Source organism: Neomonachus schauinslandi, chromosome 9, assembly GCF_002201575.2.
Source record: "Neomonachus schauinslandi chromosome 9, ASM220157v2, whole genome shotgun sequence".
Classification (NCBI taxonomy): Eukaryota; Metazoa; Chordata; class Mammalia; order Carnivora; family Phocidae; genus Neomonachus; species Neomonachus schauinslandi.
Window position 1 is genome coordinate 82,914,369 of NC_058411.1, and position 25,187 is coordinate 82,939,555.

General features: G+C 45.7%; 2 protein-coding genes across 2 annotated transcripts in view; one reads left to right on the forward strand and one right to left on the reverse strand.

The window, feature by feature from the left end:
* Window positions 1–25,187, reverse strand: part of PLA2G4E (phospholipase A2 group IVE) — a 67,590-nt gene that overhangs the window by 38,623 nt on the left and 3,780 nt on the right. The window lies entirely within an intron of this gene.
* LOC110585565 (steroid receptor-associated and regulated protein-like) lies at window positions 3,790–4,302 on the forward strand (the record flags this gene model as incomplete). Its single annotated transcript, XM_044918016.1, has 1 exon — window positions 3,790–4,302. A coding segment is annotated over one exon (513 nt), but the record flags the coding sequence as incomplete, so codon positions are not given.

Genomic DNA, 25,187 nt, shown 5'->3' on the forward strand with positions numbered 1-25,187 from the left:
AAAAAAAAAAAAAAAAAAAAAAAAAAAAAAAAAAGGCTGTAAATGGGATCAACACCTGAAATGGAAAACTATAAAGTTAATAGAAGACAATGTAGGAGACTCTACTTGTGATCTGGACACTTTGAAACCATGAACCATAAGGCAAAAACATTTCTAAATGTCATTACATAAGGATTAAGGATTTCTATCAACTAAGAACACACCGAAAAAGTTGATAGAATGCAGACAGAATGATGAAAGGTATTTTCAATGCTTTTGCAAATCACCAAAGGATCAACATCTAGCATATACAAAGAATTCTTATGTAATCCGCAAGAAAAAGATGGCTGTGCCAACATAAAAATGGACCAGAGATTGGAACTTGCAGTTTATGTAGGAAGGGAAACCCAAAAGGCTAACAGGCATTTGAGGAGATGCTCAAAATCATCTGTATTCAGGGAAGGGCACATTGAAACACCAATGAGATTTCACTGTAGCTATTAAATCGGAAAACGCTGAGAAGGCTGAATCATAGTTGCCTTTCCCAACAACGAGAGAATGGGGAAGGATATGTGGGTACAAAGACATAACAACCAATCAAGAGGGCAAGCACAGGGCTCACGGGACCAAAGAGGATACACTCCACACTCCACATCCTCAGCCCTCGGCACTCAGGGGAGATTTTTTCCCTCCAGCGCTCCCCAGCTTCACGGCCACTGGTCTAGTGCCAGTCATCACCTCCATTCATCTTGACAACTGCATTAGCCAGACTGGTCTCCCTGCTTCCACTCTTGCCTTCCTACAAGCTTTTCTCTGCAGAAGGCACAAGTGGTCTCCTAAAAACATAATCCAAGATATGATACATTAAATCAAACCAAATAACCACATCAGCTAGGTTCTGTGATGGCCCTGAGTAAAATCCCCCAGACCCTGGTGGCTCTCACTTCTTGCCATGGCCCTGAAAGGTCCGGTGTGGTCTGGCTGCTCACGTCTGTTCTCCTCCTCCCCTCACGCACAAGTTCCAGCTACACCAGCTCTCCCCGCCTGGAACATGGCAAGCTCTTTTCCTACATCAGGGATTCTGCACTTGCCATTCCCTGGCCTGATATCCTTGACCCTGACTCTGTGTGTTGCTGCTCTTTCTCATGGTCACGGATCTGCTCAAATGTCCTTTTCTCCAGCAACTCTTACCTGACCGCCCTCCAGAACATGTATGCCTCTCACCCACCTACTTGCTTCTGGGTCACTGTGGTTATTTGGTTTGATTTAATGTATCATATCTTGGATTATTTTGTTCATTGATTCTTTTTGTCTCTTTCTATCAGACTGTAACCTTTTATAGGGTAGAGATATTGCTTGTCTTGTTCATCAACTGGAAACACCTAACCCCACCAGTAAAGGAATGGTTTGAATGTTCAGACGCATTCACATACCTGGAACATTACGCAGATGTCAATAGAAACGAAGTGGCTAACATTTACTGAATGTAAACAAAGTGACAAAGACTAATCTACATATCTTATATTACCTGTGAAGTAGCTAGTGTTATTATCTCACGAAAAAAAGAATTGAGACATGGAGAGGATAAGTAATTGGCTCAGGGTCACCATGGTAAGTGACAGGACTGGGAGGCAAGTCAGTCTGACCCCGGAACTTCTGGCTCTAACGAGACACACATCGGGAGATGAGTGTTAATATGTCGAGATGTATCAGAACCTCTGGCCAACAAGCTAGACGTGACTCCATTTCATGAGGAGATACAAAATGCGCATAAACATGACAAGAAAGGACCTTCATCCCAAAGAAGGTAATATTCTTTGTGTTGTCAATAGATCTGGCTCACAAGTATTTTCCGTTCTTTCTCTCTTATTTTTTCTTTCAGTATTTTATTTATTTATTTGACAGAGAGGGAGAGAGAAAGCACAAGCAGGGGGAGTGGGAGAGGGAGAAGCAGGCTCCCCGCTGAGCAGGGAGCCCGACGCGGGGCTCGATCCCAGGACCCTGGGACCACGACCCGAGCCGAAGGCAGACGCCTCACCGACTGAGCCACCCAGGCGCCCCCCATTCTTCCTCTTTATAACAAGATGTTTAAGGCCCAGCCGAGCGCTTCGCATCCTGGAGGTGCTTGTGTCAAAAGCCCAACATTGCTCCATCTTGTGAAGTTCCTGCTCCTAACAGTTGTGGTCTCTGGTTTCAACTAGAGGATAGGTTTTATTTCCCAGCTCTTGACTCTCTCTCACATAGCAAGACTGGCTGGAGCCTTTTGTACACTGCACTTACCCTTTGTCACTGGTCGCTTCCGTGAGGATGACATTGCCATTGTCTCAAACCTGACTGAACATGATATAGTTGGTTAGGGGTCTAGACTTTCAAGTTTCAAAGACCTGGATTTGAACACCGCTTCTGCTATCCATTAGCTGCCTGAACTTGGGTGAATTTATCCCTATACACTTGAGTTTCTCCATCTGTGAAATGGAAAGCATAATGACTTCTACCTCACGGGGTGGTTACGGAGACTAAAGGAGATAAAGCGCTTAGGACATGGCTGACCTTCAGTCAGCGACGCTTTCACCAGAGATGTGTGATGCACAGTAATACCAGAGACACCAAGACATCATCCCTGCCCAAGGAGCTCCTGTCTATTTGGGTGAGTCGGAAAGGTCACACAAGTGGTCTCCGGATGATCCTGTCACATATGAGGAGAGGTGTGAAAATATGCCACTCAGAAAGCATCGCCACCCAGGGCCGGGAAGGTCAGAAGAGGCTGCCTGGCCACAGGAAGACCTTGCACTTGCCTTTGAAGGAAGGGTAGAGACCTGATGAATAAAGCAGGAAGGGGCATCTGTGTCAGGCGAGATAGCATGAGCAAGGGGATGAAGACTCAGAAAGGAGACCAAAGAAAGTCTTGGATATCAAGTGCAAGAATCATGATTTTTGCCGGCCGTGGTAAAGCTCAGGGAAAGTTCCTGAGCAGAGTGTTTGAGAAAGACAGCAAATCCCGCCCCCCGGGGTAGAACAGGTGACCAGCAGCACTGTGTGGCCTGCGAGCGCTGGAAGGCAGGTGTGCTTCCTTTATCAACCCAGTGTGGCCCCCGGGGGCAAGCCGTGGGCTACGAAAGGCCCCGATCCACCTCTCCCTCTGCACCTGTGAGGAATGCTGCTGGGTCTCGTCCTCTCCACATGCCCGATCGGCTCCATGCAGCCTGGCCCAGGTTCTCTAGCTGCCACTCGGGACCTAAGGGGCTGGGGCTCGGGAAAGATAAAGGTGTGCTTATCTGTGGAGGAGGGGGCTGACTCCAGAGCAGGCTTGTCAGAGGGAGATGGCCGGGGGGGGGGGTGGGGGGGGGGTTGCAGATTCTATTCATTTCTTCATTTTGCCTTTAGTCGGCCCCGCCAGGCCAAAGCAGAGTCCTGTCCGTCGTGGTTAGGTAGGGGTAAGTCCACATAGGCAGACACTGTTTTTCCATAAGGCTGCTTTAAACGGTTGGGAAGGCCTGGGTATCGGGCAAAAGTCACCTGGCCATGGAGCCCACGTGGCGCCAGCTACCTGCAGCAGATGACATTACACTGGGGGAGAACATTGGCTCCTCACTAGGTTCTGATTCTGGAGAAACGGACTCTGAACAGACACTGCTTTCGAGTGAGGGACTCTGATTAGGAATTATCCTCTCCTGAGAATCAAAGATTTACCAAGGGGATTAAGAAAAAAAAAAAAGATGATCAAAACCACAACGAACATCCTGGAAGAGGCTGCTGAGAAGTTCTCCTCCTCCCAGAGCTAGAAGTTCTCCACTGTGGCAGCAGCTGTGACCCCCGCCCCACTCGGAAGACCCCAGTGACCAACAAGCCAGCCCCAGAGTCATGGGCCTTGAGACAGATCTGGAGACCAGCTCGGGTGGGAAGCCGGCCTGCCATCAGAAGGCCATCCCCACCGCTCACCTCACTTTTGTCATTGACTGTGCTCGTGGCAAACAGCTCTCCCTGGTGGCACCCCCAGTGCTGCCCCGAGCCCCCGGTCCCCATCTAGGACCTGTCACTCCTCCAATGAAGACCTGTATCTTGTTCTGTGGAGAAAACCGGCCCCACCTGACTCAGGGGGCCCCTCTGGGTGGGGGACACCTGGCCCACGCCGGGGGGACCCTGCCACCCCGCAGTGGGACGGTGGCCCCAGCTTCCTCCCCAGTCGGTCCACGTGTCCCCCAGGAGGCTCCTGAAGCCAAGGGGAACCCCTTGAAGACTGTGCCCTCAAGGTCTTCAGCTTGGGGCACGGTCATCGGCTCGCTCAAAGCCCTCTCCTCCTGTGTCTGTGGGCAGGCAGAGTAACAGGAAGAGCCTGGCCCTGGAGGAGGGGGTTGGCACAGCAGGCTTGAGAGCTCAGGGTGGGGGTTGGGGGCTGCAGTTCCCAAAGCCCAGCCCTCTTTCCCGACCAAGCAGAAGTCTTTGTGCCTGAGCCAAGGAAGAGCATTGGATCAGATCAAGGACATCTGAAACAGCCACTAAGTACACACTCAAAGGTCTCCTCCTTCCTCCTCCTTATCTTTGTTCACCTTTCACTAGAAGCAGGATAAGGCACCTATGCATGGAAAGAGACTAATTCATTGCTACAGCAAATCCTAACGGAGCATCTTCTGCATTCCAGGCTCTGCAAAGTACTAGGGAAGAGACCACAGCATTCTTGGAGCTTATCCTTGGGGCGGTGGGTGGGGGTGAGGGGAAGGGTTAAATAAGTAAACAAATAAATAAAGATGATTTTGAACAATGAAAAAAAAAAAAACCCATGATGAAATACCACCTCACACCTGTCAGATTGGCTGTTACCAAAAAGACAGTAGATAATAAGTGTTGGCGAGGACGTGGAGCAAAGGGAGCCCTTGTTGATGGGAATGCAAACTGGTGCAGCCACTGTGGAAAACAGTATGGAGGTTCCTCAACAAATTAAAAATAAAATTACCGTATGATCCCGTAATACACTACTATTTATCTAAAGAAAATGAAAACACCAATCAGAAGGGATACGTGCACCCCTATGTTCATGGCAGCATTACTGACAATAGATATGGAATCAAACTCTGTGTCCATCCATAGATGAATGGATAAGAAGAGGTGTCATATATATACATATATAATATTATATGTATAATGGAATATTACTCAGCCATAAAAAGAGTGCGATCTTTTCATCTGCAACAACGTGGATGGATCTAGAGGGCATTGCGCTAAGTGAAATAAGTCAGAGAAAGACAAATACCACATGACTTCACTTATATGTGGAATCTAAAACACAAAACAAAGAAAACAGAACCAGATTCATAAATACAGGAAACAAGCTGTTGGTTACTAGGGGAGAGGGTTTAGGGGGTGCTCATGAACGAGGTAAAGGGGGTTAAGAGGTACGAACTTCTAGTTATAAAAATAAACAAGCCATGGGGATATAACATACAGCTTAGGGAATCATCAATAATATTATAATAACTGTGTATGGTGACAGACAGATGGTAACTAGACTTATCATGCCAATCGTTTCATAATGTATAAAAATATCACATCAGGGACGCTTGGGTGGCTCAGTCATTAAGCTTCTGCCTTCGGCTCAGGTCGTGATCCCAGGGTCCTGGGATTGAGCCCCGCATCGGGCTCCCTCCTCGGCGGGAAGCCTGCTTCTCCCTCTCCCCTCCCCCTGCTCGTGTTCCCTCTCTCGTTGTGTCTCTCCCTGTCAAATAAATAAAATCTTAAAAAAAAAAAAACAAGAAACATGGCTTCAGAATTTCTCTAGGCCTCAGTTTTCCTATAAATAACAGATATGGCGTGCGCCCACCTCCGCCATCCAGTAGCAAGGGTTTACTAGTTAGAGACTCTGGAGACCCCCAAGCTGAGAGCACGTCTGTCCTGCTTCCCACTGATGCCTGGGAGATGTGGTCTCCCAGCGGTGCCCTTTGCCCACTGGAGGGCAGACGAAAGAGGCCAGGGCAGATTCATGGAAACTCTGCAAGGCTCCCGGAGCGAGGAGGGCTGTGGGCCTGTGGGACAGGGTGGGGCCGTGTGGGCTGATGGCCGGAACCGCGCAGCCGGGCTTGGGGAGGCTGAGGCCCCAGCTCAGGGGATGCCGCATGATGGGGCACTCGCGGATGGCCTGGTAGGATGGTTGTGCTTTTGGCAAAGTGACAATTTGGTGGATTGACTTATTTTTTTACTTTAAAAATCAACTTTTGGAGGTATAACTTAGTACAATAAAACACACCTATTTGATGAGTTTTGCCAAACATACACAGCTGTGTAATCACCACCACAATCAAGATGTAGATCATTTGCATCCTTTCCAAACGCTGCCTCATAGCCCTTTGCGGTCAGTCCTTGGCCTTTCCCCTGGCCCCAGCGTGCCACCGATCTACTTGCTGTCACTGCAGATTAGAGGGGTCTTTCCTGGAGTTCCACATAAATGGGTCAGAGTGCTCAGTCTTTTGTGACTGACTTCTTTTGTGTAATGTCAGGTTTTTGAGATCTACCCATGTAGCTGTATTGCGTGTGTTCTTTTTCATTGCTGTGTAGTATTCCATTGTAAAAATATTTACAATTCGTTTGTCCATTCATCAGTTGAAGGACAAAGCTGTTTCCAATTTTTATCACTTATGAATAAAGATGCGGTAAACATTTGCACACAGGTTTTTGTGCAAATATATGTTTTCATTTCTCCTGGGAAAATACCTATGAGCTGAATGGCTAGGACTGAATGATTTTTACAAAGTGACCCAGAGCTAGGGGCTCATGTGACAATCCCAGGCCCCAGAACAGAGCCTCCCATCCTCAGCCCTTCTCCACTCTCGCTCTTTTCTCTTGTCTTCTCTTCCCCTCCCCTCACCCTTCCCTTTGGCCTTCCCATCCCACAGGAACCCATAGGACGGATGTGGAGGGAGCTCCTGGCTTCACCCACAGAAGGGTGACAAGCGGCCCTCACTTTTCTTGGTCTAAAGCTGGCTGACCAAGCACCCCCCAAACTCTTCCAAGTCTCTTGACATCCGCTTCTCAGTCAGGGAACCTGGGGGGACCCCAGACTCCACAGGGAGAGGACTGGGGGGAGTCTTCTAGCAAGCTCAGCCCTGGGGTAATGTGTCAGGGCTGTTTGTACTGGTGCTGTTGTTTTAAGAACTGCATCCGATGGATCTAGTCTATCCCATTCACTGGCGCTCTTTTTTCTTTGTTTAAGGATTTTATTTATTTATTTTGGGGGCGGAGAGGGAGAGAGAGAATCTTAAGCAGACTCCCGGCTGAGCACAGAGCCCGAAGCAGGGCTCAATCTCACGGCTCTGAGGTCATAACCTGAGCCGAAATCAAGAGTTGGACACTCAACTGATTGAGCCCCCCAGGCACCTGTGGTGCTCTTTCACCTGAATTTGGTTCTAGACCAGCTCTAGCGGAGGAACATAATTCCCCACCGGTTCCGTCCGGTTCAAGCTCCTGAGCCACAAACTGGATTCGTGTCGTCAGCCCCTGGGGGTCCTAGAATGTGACCCTAAAGACCCATTTCCACCTGTCCCCACAAGCCTCAGCCCTGCTTGCTCTGCCAGACTCGGGGTTCGTGTAAGCCTTGTAACTGGTTCAGGCAAAATACCCTGAGGATTTTTTTTAGTGGTACTTGGTTGATGTTGGTGTCGTGACCAGGGTTTGAGTTAAAGAATTTGCACGGAGGAAGTGGTGAGTGGTGCAGGTGACTGACACAGCAGTGACTTCTGGGAGGCCCACTCACCCCTGGCTGCTTGCCCTCCTCTACCCCCGCCCAGCCCCCTTACAAGCACTGGCTGGTTGGTGGCTGGTGGGCTTCAGGGCCCGGGCCTGGAGGGCAGAGGGGAGCTGCCGGGAAGCTGCACTGGGCCAAAGGGCATTCCTGGCGGTGGGGTGGGTGGGGCCGCCCTTGGAGCCGACTCTGCAGCTGGGTTGCTATAATCGAGGCTGTGCCTGGGCAAGCCTGAAGATGGGGCTGACCCAAGCACAGCAGGCAGAAGGGGCCCTTGGGTCTGTGAGGAGCAGAGGGGTGGGAGCCCTCTCCCCGCCTGCCTCCAGCCCTCTGGCAGAGCCGCCTCCTGCTGCTAGCTTGGTCCTCCAGCTCTGTCCAGAGCGGGCCCTGGAGGGGGCTGGGCTCAGGCCTCGTGTCCCGAGTGTGTGGGAGTTGGCAGGCTTGTAGCCATCTCCTGCCAAGTGCAGGTGACACCTCCCTCTTCCCTCTGTGTGCATGCCTTTGTAGGGGTGTGGTGGGTGGGAGTAGGGGGTGCCAGTCCTCTTTCTGGTGATGCACATCCTCAGAGGGAAGGATTCTGGGCGCCAATAGTGCAGACCAGGCCCCTGTTGTACCTGGCTTGGAGCCCTTAGCTCCCCGTTTGCTGCAAACAATAACTAAAGGCTCATTTAGGGTGACCAAATGACCCGGTTGGCCAAGGAATGAGGGGTTTCCTGGGACAAGGGACTTTCAGTGCTAAAACCAGAATCCTGGGCAAACTACGATGACTGGCTCCATTATTTCTAACTTTTCTTGAAAAAAAGTCTTTTTTTTAAAGATTTATTTATTCCCTTGAGAGAGAGAGAGAGAGAGTGAGCGAGAGAGCGGGGAGGGACAGAGGGAGAGAGAGAGAGAAAGTTTTGCAGACTCCTCACTGAGCTCCAAGGCTGACATGGGGCTCAGTGTGGGGCTGGATCCCATGATCCTGAGATCAAGACCTGAACTGAAATCAAGAGTTGGAAGATCAACTGATTGTACCACCCAGGGGGCCCCTTGAAAATATTTTTTAAAGCAGAGACAAACCTGGTGTGCCACACCTGCAATTTGTAATTATTTGTATTTATGAGTATTTATAATTACTCCTAGATTTATAATTATTTGAGATAAAATAATTTGACTGTATTCTGGTTTTATTTTGCAGTATTTAAACAAAATCTATATGGAACAATTTCACACAATTCTGAGGTTAAGAGGCAATTGAGTCTGTGTGGGGGATCCTGGTATGTGCACATAATGACCCCAGAATTCCTTTCCCCTTCTTCTGATAAAAGCACATTTGGGATTTTATGGAGTTGTCAATCATGGGGAATCTTCCTCTTTCCTCAGAGGTGGGGCCCTGGCCAGCCTGGCTAGTCAGCATTCCCATCCCCTTAGATTCAGAGATTAGTTCAGGAACAATTAGATCTTTTCCTGCTTCTTCTTTTTTAGGATTATATGGGGGAAGAGGAAGATTAGTGGGAGGGAGAAAAAGATATTATTCTTTTCTCTAGATTATGAACTCTAAGGAAGACGTAAGCTTTGAGACATCACCCCATAGAAGGGCTTAGCATAAGAAACTAAGCTGACATAGAAAAAAAGCAAGGTTGGGCGCCTGGGTGGCTCAGTCGGTTAAGCGACTGCCTTCAGCTCAGGTCATGATCCCAGGGTCCTGGGATCGAGCTCCATATCGGGCTCCTTGTTCAGCGGGGAGCCTGCTTCTCCCTCTCCCACTCCCCCTGCTTGTGTTCCCTCTCTCGCTGTGTCTCTCTCTGTCAAATGAATAAATAAAATCTTTAAAAAAAAAAAAGAAAAAAAGAAAAAAAGCAAGGTTGGGCGCCTGGGTGGCTCATTCGTTAAGCGCCTGCCTTCGGCTCAGGTCATGATCCCAGGGTCCTGGGATCGAGCCCCGCATCGGGCTCCCTGCTCTGCGGGGAGCCTGCTTCTCCCTCTCCCACTCCCCCTGCTTGTGTTCCCTCTCTCGCTGTGTCTCGCTCTGTCAAATAAATAAATAAAATCTTTAAAAAAAAAAAAGAAAAAAAGAAAAAAAGCAAGGTTGAGAGAGACGGAGAAAAAGAGAAAGTTCTGAGGATGTGGTCTGGGCCACTAGATCCAGCTATGCTTGAAGCCCACATATCCCTTGGACTTATCAACTACATGAGACAATAAAGGCATCGCCTGACCCAAGAGACCTCATACTTACTTGAATCCAGCTTCTGTTACTCTGCCACTCATGACTGAAGGGGTACTGACTAATACACCTGGCCACCACCTCTGTGGCAGGACCCTACTCGGGGCTCTCCATTAGGGAGAAGGGAGAGGAGGACTACCTGGGTTGTATTCTCTGTCTCCTGAACTGAGTCCTTTATGTCTTTAGATTAGGGAGACCTTATCTCCTCCGGGACACATCTAGGGTAGGAGGTACATGTCTGTGCTTTTATTTTCAGGGGTCTCTTTCGGGCATAATGGGGCAGAACTGTTCCAAGTGCTTTCTCCCATCTGCTCCCATCCCTCCTCTTGTTTCAAGGATTTGCTGAGATCTCTTGTTGGTCCCTGACTCTGGAAGTCAACCGTATGCTACTGCTACCTCCCACACACATACCTGTTGCCTTTGTGACATCCCTGCATAGGTTAAGCCTTTCCTAGTCATTGGAGGACCAACCATCGCCTTCATCATTCCATCTCAACACCAGGTACACTGGAATGGAGAGAGAGCATTGGTTACTGTTCCTGCCTAGAGCGGGGGCAAGAGCTCTCTAGTGACTGCCTAGAATTTAATCATAGGAATTATGATTCTTCCTCCTTCCGGCTGGGAGTGGAAAGAGGCAGCCATCCTTCCCCAGTGAGTAAGGCTGAGTTGACGGAAGGAAAAGGCAGGCAGGATGGGGCAGGCCCGGAGATAATGCATAGGAAGAAACAGATGGCAGAAAGACCCCAGGAAATGGAAATCATATCCTGAGCAAGTCGGGATAAGAACTCACAAATGAGCTCAACACTTGACCTTCAGGATGACCTTTTAACCCAAAGACATCCAGCTGGGAGAGGATGGGGGGAGGGAGGGAGAAATTGCTTTCGTGCCCACATGAATCAGCCTCCCAGCAAAGCACATCTTCCCCGGCTTAGTTTCTAATTTGAATTTCTCCTTTTAAAAAAGTATTAAGCAATTTTATGACATACAAAATGTATAGAGAGTAACAAAGTGAACATCCATAAATCCACTACCCAGAGTAAAAAATAAAACAGTGGTAATAGAGTTAAGTCCCCCTGTGTGCCGCTCACATGGTCATTTCCCCTCTCTCCTGGGGGTAGCCACAATCCTGGATTTCTAGCCATCATTCTGAGGCATTTCTTTATTCTTTTTCTAAATACGTCTGTATTTCTAAGCTCCATTTTGTATCACTTTGCATGTTTTAAACTTTATATAAGCGATATCACGTAAAGGATATGTATTCTACAGTAAACTTGGTTTTTTTTCCCCACTAGACATTATGTTTATAGAATTTGCTTATGTTGATAAGTATAGATCTGGCTCATTCATTTTCAGAGCTGTAAAGTATACCACAATTTATCTACACATTTTTGTGTTGATAGACACTTAAGTTGTGTCTAAGTTTTTATTATTACTATATTTTATCAATTCTAAAGCATGCATTTTTTCACATTTAAAAAATCTCTGAATTAAGAGATGCTTATTAAAACCAATGATGTGTTATACTTTAATTGGCAATGTTTTCCCTTAGAGAATGATGTACCTTAGATTCAATGAAGTATATAGTAGCGCTAACCCTACTGTGAGCTTTCCTGTACGTGTCGTGTTTCTTAAGTATATATCCCCCTGGAAGTAGAAATTGTTGGGTTATAAGGTATATTACCACCAACTTTACTCGATATTGCCAAATTGTTCTCCGAAGTATTTTTACTGATTTATACTCCCATCACCATGGAAGAGGGTTCCCATTGGGGTATACCCAGGAGTATTGGCTGACTTTCTGAGTTATGCTAATCCAATGGGTATGAAATGGTATCTCATTGTGGTTTTAATGTGTATATCCTTGATTATTAGTAATCCTGGGTAACTTTTCAAGATCTTTTACTTTCTCCCACCCATATTCTTGGGACTTTTTTTTTTTTTTCAATTCCCCTGCCTCAGTCCTTCTTTACCATAGTCAAACCAATGACCATCAATATTTAATAGCAAACAGCAGGAATTATCAGAAGCTATAAAACTATTCATGCCCAAGTAATTCTACTCTTGGAAACTCACACTGGGAGAAAAAAAATGCTACCGCTTAAAAACGTTAATTGCATCTAAATTTTTGATGGTTAGGAGTTGAAAATCATCCAAATGTTCAATATTGGTAGATATATCAATATAAAAATTGTGGCACATTCCTATGATTAAATTCTATGCAGTCACTAGAGAACTATAAAGAGAATGTATGCATGTATCTATTTGAATTTAGGGCATAATAAAGATGGCTAATTAAAAAAATAAGCAAAAATCATAAATATTCCCATAAAAATTATAACCACCAGAGAAAATGAGATCCCATACACAATAGCAAAGAAAATATAATAAGTAAACTTGAGGGGAAATAAATAAGAAAGTTACGTGTGAAGATGATAGCATTACAGATTAATAGGGGAAAGATGGATTTTTTTATATTATATTGGAAAAAAATATTTTTTAAAGATTTTATTTATTTGAGAGAGAGAGAGAGAGCACGAGCAGGGGAAGGGGCAGAGGAAGAGGGAGAAGCAGACTCCCTGCTGAGCAGGGACCCCCCCCCCACCCCCACCCCAGGCTCAATCCCCAGACCCTGGGATCACACCTGAGCCAAAGGCAAACACCTAATCAACTGAGCCACCCAGGCACGCTAATATTATATTGGAAAATTAACTGCTTTCTGAAAAAAATAACTATTTTGCCATATGGAGAAAGAATAAGCTGGATCCATACCTCACTCTTTACATTAAAATAAATTTCAAAACTAAATATAACCTAATTAGTTATTGTCTTATCATCAGTGAGGAAATGAGATCCAAAACTGAGATGCAATGAAGGAAACAAATCAATAATTCTGACTATAGACCTATTAAATTTCTCTGTATCAAAACAACCACAGACAATACTAAAAGCTTAATTCGTAAAAATATTTGTCAAAGTTATGACAAAGGGTTAATTTTCCCAGTAAACAGAAAGCTCTTTCAAATAAATACTAAAGAGCAAACAATTCAATAGAAAAATTGACAAAAGGTACAGACACGCTGGTGGTTATGCCCATGCTTCTCCATGTCAGCATCTCCCCAGCTTTGATAAATGTTAGAATTAAACTGGAGATCATTAAACAAATATTGATGCCTGGCTCCCAGATATTCTGATGGACTTGATGTGACATGGGACCTGGACACTGGGAGTTTTAAAAGCTTCCCTGGTGATTCTAATGTTCGACAAAGTCGGGATCATTGGAATATGCAATAAGCCTATAAGAGATTATCACGAATAATAAGAATGTAAATTAAAACAAAAAAGTGATGCCATTTTTCATCTATCAGATTGGCAAGGATGAGAAGTTGACAAGGCTTCATGTTGGTCAGGGTATGGGGGAGACTCTACAAGACTGTTGATAAAATGTAAATCGGCACCATCTTTTTAGAGGGCAATTTGGTAATCTTTATTAATATTTAAAACTTGCATGAACTTATATCCAGCAATTCTATTTCTAGGAATTGATTGTACAGAAACTCTTATACAAATCCTCAGAGATATTCTATGTAGCATTATTCCTCTAACTGCCTTTCATTTTTGTTGTTGGTTGTTAGCTTAGCATTCAGTATTGAGCTCATATTGTAAAACTTTTCTACCTATCAGCAAATAGTAATCGTTTTCCTTTGCCATTAGGAAAAAAAAATTTTTTTTAAATGATTATAATTATCATCACATCATCTCAGTGTGATCATATCCACCAATTTTTGATTCTGTGAGTATTACCTCAAAGCCTAGAAAACATGTCATTAATATCCAAACTATAATGATCCCTCTCTCCTCTTCACCAAATTGGCAGAGATTTCAGTATTTCCCCAAGATTTCTCTCCAAGCAACTCAGAGAATTCCCAGGATGTTGTCCTTGTCCATGAGGCAGTTGGTTGTTAGCCTAACATGTTGTTGTTAACTTAACAAGGACTATGCCTTAGAAGACATTGATGAACAGAGGTAGCAGTCATTCCCTTCTTAATATAGCCATGGCTTTTGGGCCTTGGGTGTTGCTGAGTGGAGCTGGGTAGCACTCTCTCTTAGGAATCCAGTTGCATCCATAAATTTATGTAGGAGCAGAGAAGCCTCCTGGTGGAAAAAGGAGGTTGGGACCCTGACCCCTACCCATAGGCATGTAAATTATTGACATGTCTATGATGAACTGAAGAGACCTCAAGAGACCCATTTGAGGTCAGATGGCAGGAAAGGACATTGGGAGTCCCAGGGAGGAAATGCCCATAGAAATGAGAGAAGGTTGGACTGGTGTCTGGGACTCAGTATTAGCGCTTAGCTTACTGAAATCTAAGGCACAGGAATAATGTTGAAACTTCTTTGTTCACCTTGCTGCCATGGGTCTATCTGGGGGGGAACTGATTCCCTGTGTGTGTGTGTGGGGGGGTTTGAGAGAGGCTTATTACCAAGTGATAGTTGATAACCTGGTAACTTTTCTGGGGGAATTCTCCTCATTAATCCTGACCAGGCAGGTGCACTCCTTCGCCTGGGCAAATCAGCAGAGATACTTCTGTAGAGAAGTCTAGAGTTAGCAGAAAAGTGATAGGGAAACCAGCTCACGGACAAGGACAGCAGCTTGGGAATTCTCTGAGTTGCTTGGAGAGAAATCTTGGGGAAATAACTGAAATGTCTGCCAACTTGGCAAAGAGGAGAGAGGGATCATTGTAGTTTGGATATTAATGACATGTTTTCTAGGCTTTGAGGTAATACAGCATCTCAGAGAAATTGGCGGATATGATCACACTTAGATGATGTGATGATAATTGTCGCCATTTTTTAAAATCCTTTTTTTCTAATGGCAAAGGAAAACAATTACTATTTGCTGATAGGTAGAAAAGTTTTGCAATATGAGCTCAATATTGCACGTATATATAAATAAAACTGATTTCTATGTATCTATGTGCCTAAAAAAAGAACTGAAAGGAAATCTCTTAAGGGTTCAAGAAGTTATCTCTGGATGATGAGATTGTTGGGAATGCTTATTTTCTTTATTAAGCTTTAAAAATTTTTAGTACCTATCCTGAACATATCTTACATGTTCTTGACAGAAAACCAAATTTTTAAAAAAGTAGGATTACTGTATGTTAAATAAATAGATAAAGTGATTGTGTGTTAAAGAACTTATATGTTAAATAATAAAGAGACAAGGGAAGGAAAACTACTGGACTTCAAGCTTACTCCGCGCTGTCATCATACAGGATATTTACATATGTTAATTGTAAAAAGTACACAGGTGTATTCTCTTGGGCCTATTCTCTGAGAGTAGCAGGAAGCATTGAGCAAGGCCAAGGTCAGGGACGAATTTTTCCTTAAGGGCTCAGAGGCCCTCTCCTCCTCCCACCAAGCAGCTGGCCTACTGCTCACCATCTGGATCCTCCTCTTTCCCCCAGCTGGAACAACCACGAGGGGATGAGGCAGGGAGCAAAGCCCAGGCTCACTGAAAACTTGACTGGAGCACAAAGCAGAGCCCGGGACAGCAGGGTCCTGCCACCGCCAAACATGGAAACTAACTCAGGGTACGTAAAGGGCTGTCAAGTACAGAAAAGGATTCGACTGATGTTGTGTCACACCTGGTGGTGGAAATGCGCCTTTGTGGGTGGGTAGATTTGACCTCAGTGTAAGAAAGAACTTGGTCACATGGGAGGTATGAAATTTCCATTGCTGGGATTATGAGAGGGATACCTGCCTGGGAGCACAGAAGAGATTCCTCTACTGTGCAGGAGATAGCTCTAAAATCTAGATGATCTGCTTCAGCTTTGAGATTGTGTTACTCCCTATCCAGACACACCCTTGATCCAGGGGACAGTTCGCTAACCCCTTCAGCAGCTTGAAACGTCTGAGGGAGAGGCCTTCTGAAGGTCAGGCCAGCCTTTGTCGCCTAACATGTAAGCGACTCCCGTGATGGGAATTTCAGTGGGCAGGGAGGAGAGGGTGGGACAAGGTCAGTCTGGCCTGGTAGGGGAGAGATTAGGAGACGGTGGGTCTTTGGGCCCCCATAAGTCAGGTTCTGTAGATGGCCATCTGCCCTGCCCTTCTTAGACCCAGCCCTGGCCCTCGCCTCCCAGGGCAGCTCCGACAGACATCTGGAAAATTTTGTCCTGCATGGCTCTCACCTGCCTGCTGACGCACTCATCATAAGGTGACACATAAACGACAGGTACTTATGGGGACCTGCAGCATAGAGATGGAAGATACCAAAAACAAAACAAAACAAAAAAACAACCAAACCAAACCAAACCAAAACAACAGCAACCACCACAAACCAAAGAGGCCACTAACAAAACACTTACAACAACAACAACCTTTCACAGACTAGCTGGACACAACACCCACACAGACAAATGTAGAGGAAAGAATAAGAGTTTTGGAGTCCGAGAGGCCTGAATTCCTATCTTGCCTGTGACAATTACTAGCTGCATAGCATTAGGAGATCACTTTCTCTGAGACTCATTCTCCTAATCTGTAAAATGGGGCTAATAGCATCTATTTCACAGGATTATTGTGAAGATAGACACACACACACACACACGACAGGCGTGCAGAGTCCGGCATATAATAAACCTTAATATATTGTAGCTATTGCTATTTTTAATGTTTCTGCTATGAGACAAATAAATTGGGAAGAACTAACTAAAGGCAAAGAACCGAAGAGTCAGTTTGAGCAAGAGAAGTCAGGGAAAGCTTTGCTCATTGATGGCGACGACCTTTGAGCCCCTGTTAGTGCTAGACGCTATACTATACTGTAGGTTCTGGGTGTCAAGTCAGATGTGGCACCTGCTCTTGTGGAGCGGTGAAGTACGGTTGCTAGGCAATGGACAAATAAGCGAAAAGCAATTTATAATAATAAATTCTGGTAAGTCTGATCAAGGAAAAGCAAGGGTGTTATTAAAGACTTTAGCAGAGGGTACCGGATTTTGCCTGGGGGAAGAGTCAGGGATGAGCTCTTGGAGGAAGCAGCCTTTAAGCTAAACCTAAAGAAAGATCAGAGTTAGCCCCACATGGGCTGCAGGCACAGCATGTACAAGGTGCCGAGCGGTTGTAAAAGCTGGTGCATTTAGGAGCTGAAGGTGTGTGTCTGTAGCATCCTAAGTAGGGAGTGACAAAGTGAGAAATGCCTGGGAATGTGGGCAGTTGGCTGAATCACATGAGGTCCTGAAGATGTGGTAAGGATTTGGTATTTTATCTTAAGGATTGGATGCCATTGACCGATATTAAGTGGAGAAGTGATGTGAACATGGTCACTGGCTACCATGTGCAGAATGGAGGGGACAAAACTGGAAGGTGGGAAGATGGGTTGCCGTGGGTCAGATGGGAAATGGTGAATTGGGCCAGGGCAAGGGGCAGAAATGGAGAGAAGTGGTGGGATTCGAGAGGGATGTCGGGCCAGACCCTACGCAGGAGGAAAATGGGTTAGATATGAAGGGCGGGGAAGGGGCGTCCAGTGGGCTTCCGTCACCTGGCAGGGAAATGTGTAACCATAGGGGTGGTCCTGAAGGGAGATCTACCAAATAGCAAAGTGGGAGGCAGGCGGGGAGAGACTGGGGAACTGAGCCTTGAGTAGGCCTGGAAGGAAAAGCAGCAGGAGGAGAGAAGGGCTCTCCAGGAGGGGAAGCAGCAGAATCCAGAAGAGGTGGGAAGGAGCTTGCCTCATGCCAGGTGGGCGGCACCGAGGCAGTGAGCCCTACTGGGCCACAGGGCGTGTGACGGGAGTAGGGAAGGGGCGAGGGTGGGGCCTAATTTCGCCTGGGCTCTGCAGCCTGCTGGAGGTATCAGCCTTGATGTCAGAGATAATGGGAGCCATGTGGCTCTTGGCAGCTAGCCAGCCAGCCAGGGGCCCATCTCTCAATGTTCCAGGTCTGTGCCAGATGAGACATGAATAAGTGGCACAAAGCTTGTGCTTTTTACCAACAACCTGCTCCGATAATAGTATGGGGCATTTATAGAGCAAGTCTCTGGGCTCCCAGGACACCACCTCCTCCTTGGTATCTTCCAGCCTCATGGGCTCTTCTTTCTCAGTTTCCTCTGATGGCTCCCCTGCTTCTGCCAGGCATCCAGAAGGTAGGGAGCAGGAGAGCATAGACGTATGCCTCTTCTCTTCCGTCTCTTCACCCCATCGTTTGGAGATCCCATCCAGCTCTCTGGCCTTAAAAACCATCTATACTCTGCTTTATGTATTCAAACAGATTATCTCCCTACCCTACCTCCTGAGTCCCAGACTTGTATTTTCAACTGCCCATCTGACATCTCTACTTGGGTATATATCCGGCATCTTAAATTTAAAATGTCCAAGACAGACACCTCCAGTCCCCTCCACCCTGGACCCATTTCTACCTTGGTGCTCCCCAGCCGAGTACGGGTACCCCCCTCCATTTATTAAGGCAAAACCTAGGAGGCATCACTGATTTCTCATTCCACATCCAAGCGACAGTAAGTCCTGTAAGTCCCACCTCCAGAAAAATCCAGAATCTGTCCACTTCTACTATCTACCATGACCACCCCAATCGAGCCTCGGCTATGTCCTCCCGGACTACAGCAGACGCCTCCTCACTTGTCTCGCTATTTCCCCTCTTGTCTCCCAGGCAGCCCATTCTCCACAGACCGACCAAAGCGATCTATGTGAAACACAAATCAGATAAAGCCCGCCCCTCTGATGAAAACCCTCCGGTGGCCCCCCACTGCTTCAGAACAACACGAAAGCCGCCTCTGTGACATCGGGGCCAGCATAAGGCTCTGACCTCGTCTTCTACCACCGACTTCTTCCTCTCTTTCCCTGCTCTCTTCTCCCCAGACACACTCGTTTTCTCTGTTTCCAGAACAGATCAACCTTGTACCTGCCTCAGGGCCTTTGCATGTAGAATTTGCTCTCTCTCTGGAACATTTTCCCATCAGTCTTCTCATGGTTCAGGTCTGGGTTCAAATGTTACCATCCTATTGATGTCCCCTCCCTGCTGCTGGTCCCTCATGATCACATATTTTGTTCTGTTACCTGTGACACAGAAATGGTTACCTATTTGCTTATTGTCTGTCTCTCCCATTAGAATGCAAGTTTGAAGAGAGCTAGATCTTGTCTGACCTGCTCAGTGCTCTATCTCCCTCCTAGAACAACACTAGGAACACAGTGGGAGCTCAATAAATATTTGTCCAACGAATGAATAAATGCTTTGGATGTGATTCCTGATCTTCTTGAGATGAGAGATATGTAACGAGCCACAGGACAAGTTACCTAAGAATGCAGTGCAGGAAATGGTGACTCTGAAAACTGATCTACAACTAGTCTGATAAACTGATTTTTGCTGAAGTATTGCTGGATGACAATATGCTACCCAGTGATGCTGGCCTCTAAGGGGGCTCTAGAAGGACAAAGACAAAATCCACATGGTGGTCCTGGAGGGAAACCCTTCCAGGACCAAAATGGAGGGCAGAAGAGGAGCTATTTGAAGATTGGTGGGTCCTTGTGGTTCCCACTAAATTTGCCGTATAAGTAATCAAGGACTTCTCTGTCACCAAATACGCACACATTCTCCCCCAAAATACGTGCCCCCGCCAATACATACACTCCCTAACGTTAAACCCCCTCTTACAGAGCTGTGTTTCTTCATATCTTGTTCAGATATTTCAGAAGGTCTTAGGGAATGACCAACTGACCAGTTTCTGAGAAATTCCACACAAGTTTGCAAAAATAAAGCACCTATAAAAACTCTAGCATTTCACCATAAATCTTAATAAATTATAGTACAGGCACACAATGGAATAGGATTCAGCCATTGAAGTGACAATTGTGAAACTTAAGTATCAGCCCAGAAAATATTTATGACTATAATTTTAGGTTAAGAAAAAAAAACCCTGGACATAGGTCTGGTATAAATATTATAAGCACCACTCTATCAACATTATCCAAGAAGAAAAAAGACTAAAAGGGACAGTTATTGTATTAAGGGATTATGATGGATTTTTCCTTTATGTTTCCAAACATTTTTTGAAATGATTTTATATATATATATAAAATGAAAATATTAAGATTAAATACAATGCCTTTGTGTGGTTGCCTCTTTCCCAATCATGCAGCCTCATTGCTGAGCCATGTCAGGCATGGGGATGACGAGGGCAAAAGGGAAGAAAGAATCATAAAGTCTCTAATGGTCAACATTGCTCCAACCTCATCCTTTCCAAGGGTCTGCTAAGCATGCTATTTACTCCTCATAATTTTTTTCTCCTTAGGTGAAGAAACTCAAGTCTTAAGAGGTTAAGAAACTGGTCTAAGGTCACAGGGCTGGCAAAGGACAGAGAAAGGTATCAAACCCTAGTGTGACTCCACAGCCCAAGCTCTGCACCACACCGTGAGGACAACACTCTCACAGATATTGAACCATTATGTTTTAATGGCCAGCTGCCTCTCAGTGTGAGTCAGGAGGTTTCTGATACCAGGGGAGGCAGGGGCTGACCGTTCTGTCAGGGCCAGAGCTGACCGTATCTCCACCCATGGCAGCATATTAGGAGCAGGAGTCGTCTATTGGACCACAGAGACTTCTTGAAAGGAGGTAGAGTCAGGAAAAGGGGAAGAAAGCCTGCTCACTGAGGACTGGGGGATTACAGGAAGGGCGGGAAGGGTGTGGGGCAGGGAGGTTGAGGGAAACACTGGGGCGGGACCCTTGACCACTCTTCACTTGCGACTCTGACAGAAGTCAATGGCAGGGGTCCTAGTGATTCTATGGGGCAGTCAGTCTGGTCAAGAGGTAGAGTGGTGTCCTTGGGAGGATTGGTCATCCCCCCAAGAAGCCCTCATTGCCTTGTGTGGTGGATGCTGGTTGACCACTGCAACTATGAAGTGGGGCCTACTGGGACCAGGTAAGGGGACCCTATGGTCAAGGCCCAGGATCAACCCACCAACCCTGGGGCCAGAGAGAGGGTGAGGCAGGGACAGAGGGGTCCATAGGAGGCCAAGGGACCACCATGGCCAGTGCTCCTTATGAGCGAGGCCTAGACCCACAGAAGGAAGAGGCTTTCCCCGCAGAGCTCAGCCTGGAGCCACCGCTGAGACCGTAGCTGCCAGAGGGACACAAGAACATTGCCTCCTCTCCAACTGCTGGGCGCCTCCAACCTCACATGCGCACCCACAGTAGAAGCTGGTGGGCGAATCTGGATCCACTGATAACTACCTAAAGACACTGTTCAATTTTTGTAGCCCACTAAATTACCAGTGGCATTTATCTATTTAAGGTTTTCTCTTCACTGACCAATAGGTGGGGCTCCTGAGGAAGGCTGATTCAGCACATTCCCCTCAACATTTATGACCCCACCCTGTCCCTGCCATTGCACGGTTTGAGCGTCTGCTATGTGTCATGCACCCTGCTACATCCGTGTCCACTCTCCTAGTATCATAATACAAATGTCTTCCAAAGTAGGACATGCGGAGAAGTGAATCCGAGGCGATATTCGGGAGGATAGACCGGTGGGGGGGGTGGCCTCCGTCGGCCGCTTCTGGCAAGTGACAGAGCCACGGAGCACAAAATCGGAACTTTTAGAAGTCTGCTCCGCTGAGGGACGCACTCCAGTAGCTAAGCAGGGGGTGGAACCCTCGCAGGACAGTGTGGTCTCAGGACCCTCGGGGTCACAGGAAGACCGGGGCTGCCTGAGTGCGGCAGAGCTCCCAGGTATCAGAGCCGGGAAGCCAGCTGCAGAGATGGAGCCGAGGTGCGGGCTCTCAGCTCCGGGTTGTCATAAACTGTGATCCGCAGCACCGTCGGGCCAGTGCTCCTCCAGCAGGGACCCAACAAGCAGCAGATCCGGGGAGACTCCCTTCCTCCCCCAGGAGGAGAGGTGCGGGAGCGCACTGCAGGGATCTGCGGGGTTTGGAGACTCCACACGGGGTCAGGTGCCAGAGATAGAAACGCTCGGTCACAGGACCGGTGATCATGGAGTGTGGGCGGAGACCAGGGAGACAGGAGGGACTGACTGCTTTTCTCTGGGGGCGCACTGAGGAGTGGGGCCCCGAGTTCTCAGCTCCTCCGGGGTGGAGATTGGGAGGCCGACATTTTCACTCCCATCCTCCAAAGCTTTACGGAAAGCTTGCAGGGAACAAAAGCTCCAGAGAGCAAACCTGAGCAGATTACTTAGCCCAGACCGGGCAAGGGTGGGGCAATTCCGCCTTTGGCAAAGACATTTGGGAACCATGGCAACAGGCCCCTTCCCCAGAAAATCAGCAAGAACCGCCCCCCAAGACCAAGTTTACCCATCAATGAGAATGGCAGAACGCCAGCGCTAGGGGAATAATTCACATAGAATCCATGGCTTTTTTACCATGATTCTTTAGTCTTTCAAAGTTAATTTTTTTTTAGCTGTCTTTTGTTTTTTGGGGTTTTTTTTGAATTTTTCTTTTTCCCTTTTTCAACTAACATCTTATCAATCCCTTTTTTAAAAAATCTTTTTTATTTTTCATTTTTAGAGTCATATTCTATCCCTTCATTGTAGTTAACCCTATTTTTGGTATATATATAAGTTGTTCTCTCTTTAAAATTTTGGGATACAGTTTCTTCTAACAGACCAAAATATACCCTAAATCCCTAGTGTATGGCTTTGTTCTAGTCTCCTGCCTGATCACTGTCTCTCCCTTTTTTTTTTTTTAGTTTCTCTTCTTTCATTTTTCAACCAACTTCTTATCTTATTAATTCCTTTTATAAAATCTTTTATAATTTTCATCTTTACAGTCATATTCTATCCCTTCATCATATTTACCCTTATTTTTGTACATATATAAGTTTTTCTTTCTTTGAAATTTTGGGAGGCAATTTCTTCTAACAGACCAAAATACGCCCAAAATCTAGTGTGTGGCACTGATCTATTCACCAGCCTATCATATTTGATCATATTCTTTTTTTCCCCTTTTTTCTTTCTTTCCCTTTCTTTTCCCCCAGTTTCAGGTTGCTTCTGATTTGTTTAGTGTATATTTTCCTGGGGTCGTTGTTACCCTGTTAGCATTTTGTTCTCTCATTCATCTATTCTCCTCTGGGCAAAATGACAAGATGGAAAAACAACTAAAAAAACGAACAAGAGGCAGTACTGACTGCCAGGGACCTAATCAATACGGACATTAGTAAGATGTCAGAACTAGAGTTCAGAATGACGATTATAAAAATACTAGCTGGGCTTGAAAAAAGCATGGACGATACTAGAGAAACCCTTTCTGGAGAAATAAAAGAACTAAAATCTAACCAAGTTGAAATCAAAAAGGCTATTAATGAGGTGCAATAAAAAAAAATGGAGGCTCTAACTGCTAGGATAAATGAGGCAGAAGAGAGAATTAGCGATATAGAAGACCAAATGATGGAGAATAAAGAAGCTAAGAAAAAGAGAGATAAACAACTACTGGATTAAGAGGGCAGAATTCGGGAGATAAGTGATACCATAAGACTAAACAATATTAGAATAATTGGGATCCCAGAAGAAGAAGAAAGAGAGAGAGGGGCAGGAGGTATATTGGAGCAAATTATAGCAGAGAACTTCCCTAATTTGGGGAAGGAAACAGGGATCAAAATCCAGGAAGCACAGAGAACTCCCCTCAAAATCAATAAAAATAGGTCAACATCCTGACATCTAATAGTAAAACTTACAAGTCTCTGAGACAAAGAGAAAATCCTGAAAGCAGCTCAGGACAAGAGGTCTGTAACCTACAATGGTAGAAACATTAGATTGGCAACAGACCTATCCATAGAGACCTGGCAGGCCAGAAAGGACTGGCATGATATATTTAGAGAACTAAACGAAAAAAATATGCAGCCAAGAATACTATATCCAGCTGGGCTCTCATTGAAAATAGAAGTAGAAAAAAAAAAAAGAAAGAAAGAAAAAGAAAATAGAAGGAGAGATAAAAAGCTTCCAGGACAAACAAAAACTAAAAGAATTTGCAAACATGAAACCAGGCCTACAAGAAATATTGAAAGGGGTCCTCTAAGCAAAGAGAGAGCCTTAAAGTAACATAAACCGAAAGGAACACAGACAATATACAGTAACAGTCACCTTACAGGCAATACAATGGCACTAAATTCATATCTTTCAATAGTTACCCTGAATGTAAATGGGCTAAATGCCCCAATCAAAAGACACAGGGTATCAGATTGGATAAAAAAAAACAAGACCCATTGATATGATGGCTGCAAGAGACTCATTTTAGACACAAAGACACCTCCAGATTGAAAGTGAGGGGGTGATAGGGACGCCTGGGTGGCTCAGTCGGTTAAGCGTCTGCCTTCGGCTCAGGTCATGATCCCAGGGTCCTGGGATCGAGTCCTGCATCGGGCTCCCTGCTCCACGGGGAGCCTGCTTCTCCCTCTGCCTCTGTCTCTCTCTCTCTCTGTCTCTCATGAATAAATAAATAAAATCTTTAAAAAAAAATAAAATAAAAAAAAAAGAAAGTGAGCGGGTGGAAAAACATTTACCATGCTAATGGACACCAAAAGAAAGCTGGGGTGGCAATCCTTATATCAGACAAATTAGATTTTAAACCAAAGGCTATAATAAGAGATGAGGAAGGACACTATATCCTACTTAAAGGGTCTATCCAACAAGAAGACCTAACAATTGTAAATATCTATGCCCCTAACATGGGAGCAGCCAATTAATAACAAAATCAAAGAAACACATCGACAACAATACAATAATAGTAGGGGACTTTAACACCCCCCTCAAAGAAATGGACAGATCATCTAAGCAAAAGATCAACAAGGAAATAAAGACTTTAAATGACACACTGGACCAAATGGACTTCACATATATATTCAGAACATTCCATCCCAAAACAACAGAATACACATTCTTCTCTAGTGCCCATGGAACATTCTCCAGAATAGATCACATCCTAGGTCACAAATCAGGTCTCAACCGGTACCAAAAGATTGGGATCATTTCCTGCCTATTTTCAGACCACAATGCTTTGAAACTAGAACTCAATCACAAAAGGAAAGTCAGAAAGGACTCAAATACATGGAGGCTAAAGAGCATCCTACTAAAGAATGAATGGGTCAACCAGGATATTAAAGAATTTAAAAAATTAATGGAAACAAATGAAAATGAAAACACAACTGTTCAAAATCTTTGGGATGCAGCAAAGGCAGTCCTAAGAGGAAAGTATATAGCAATACAAGCCTTTCTCAAGAGACAAGAAAGGTCTCAAATACACAACCTAACCCTACACCTAAAGGAGCT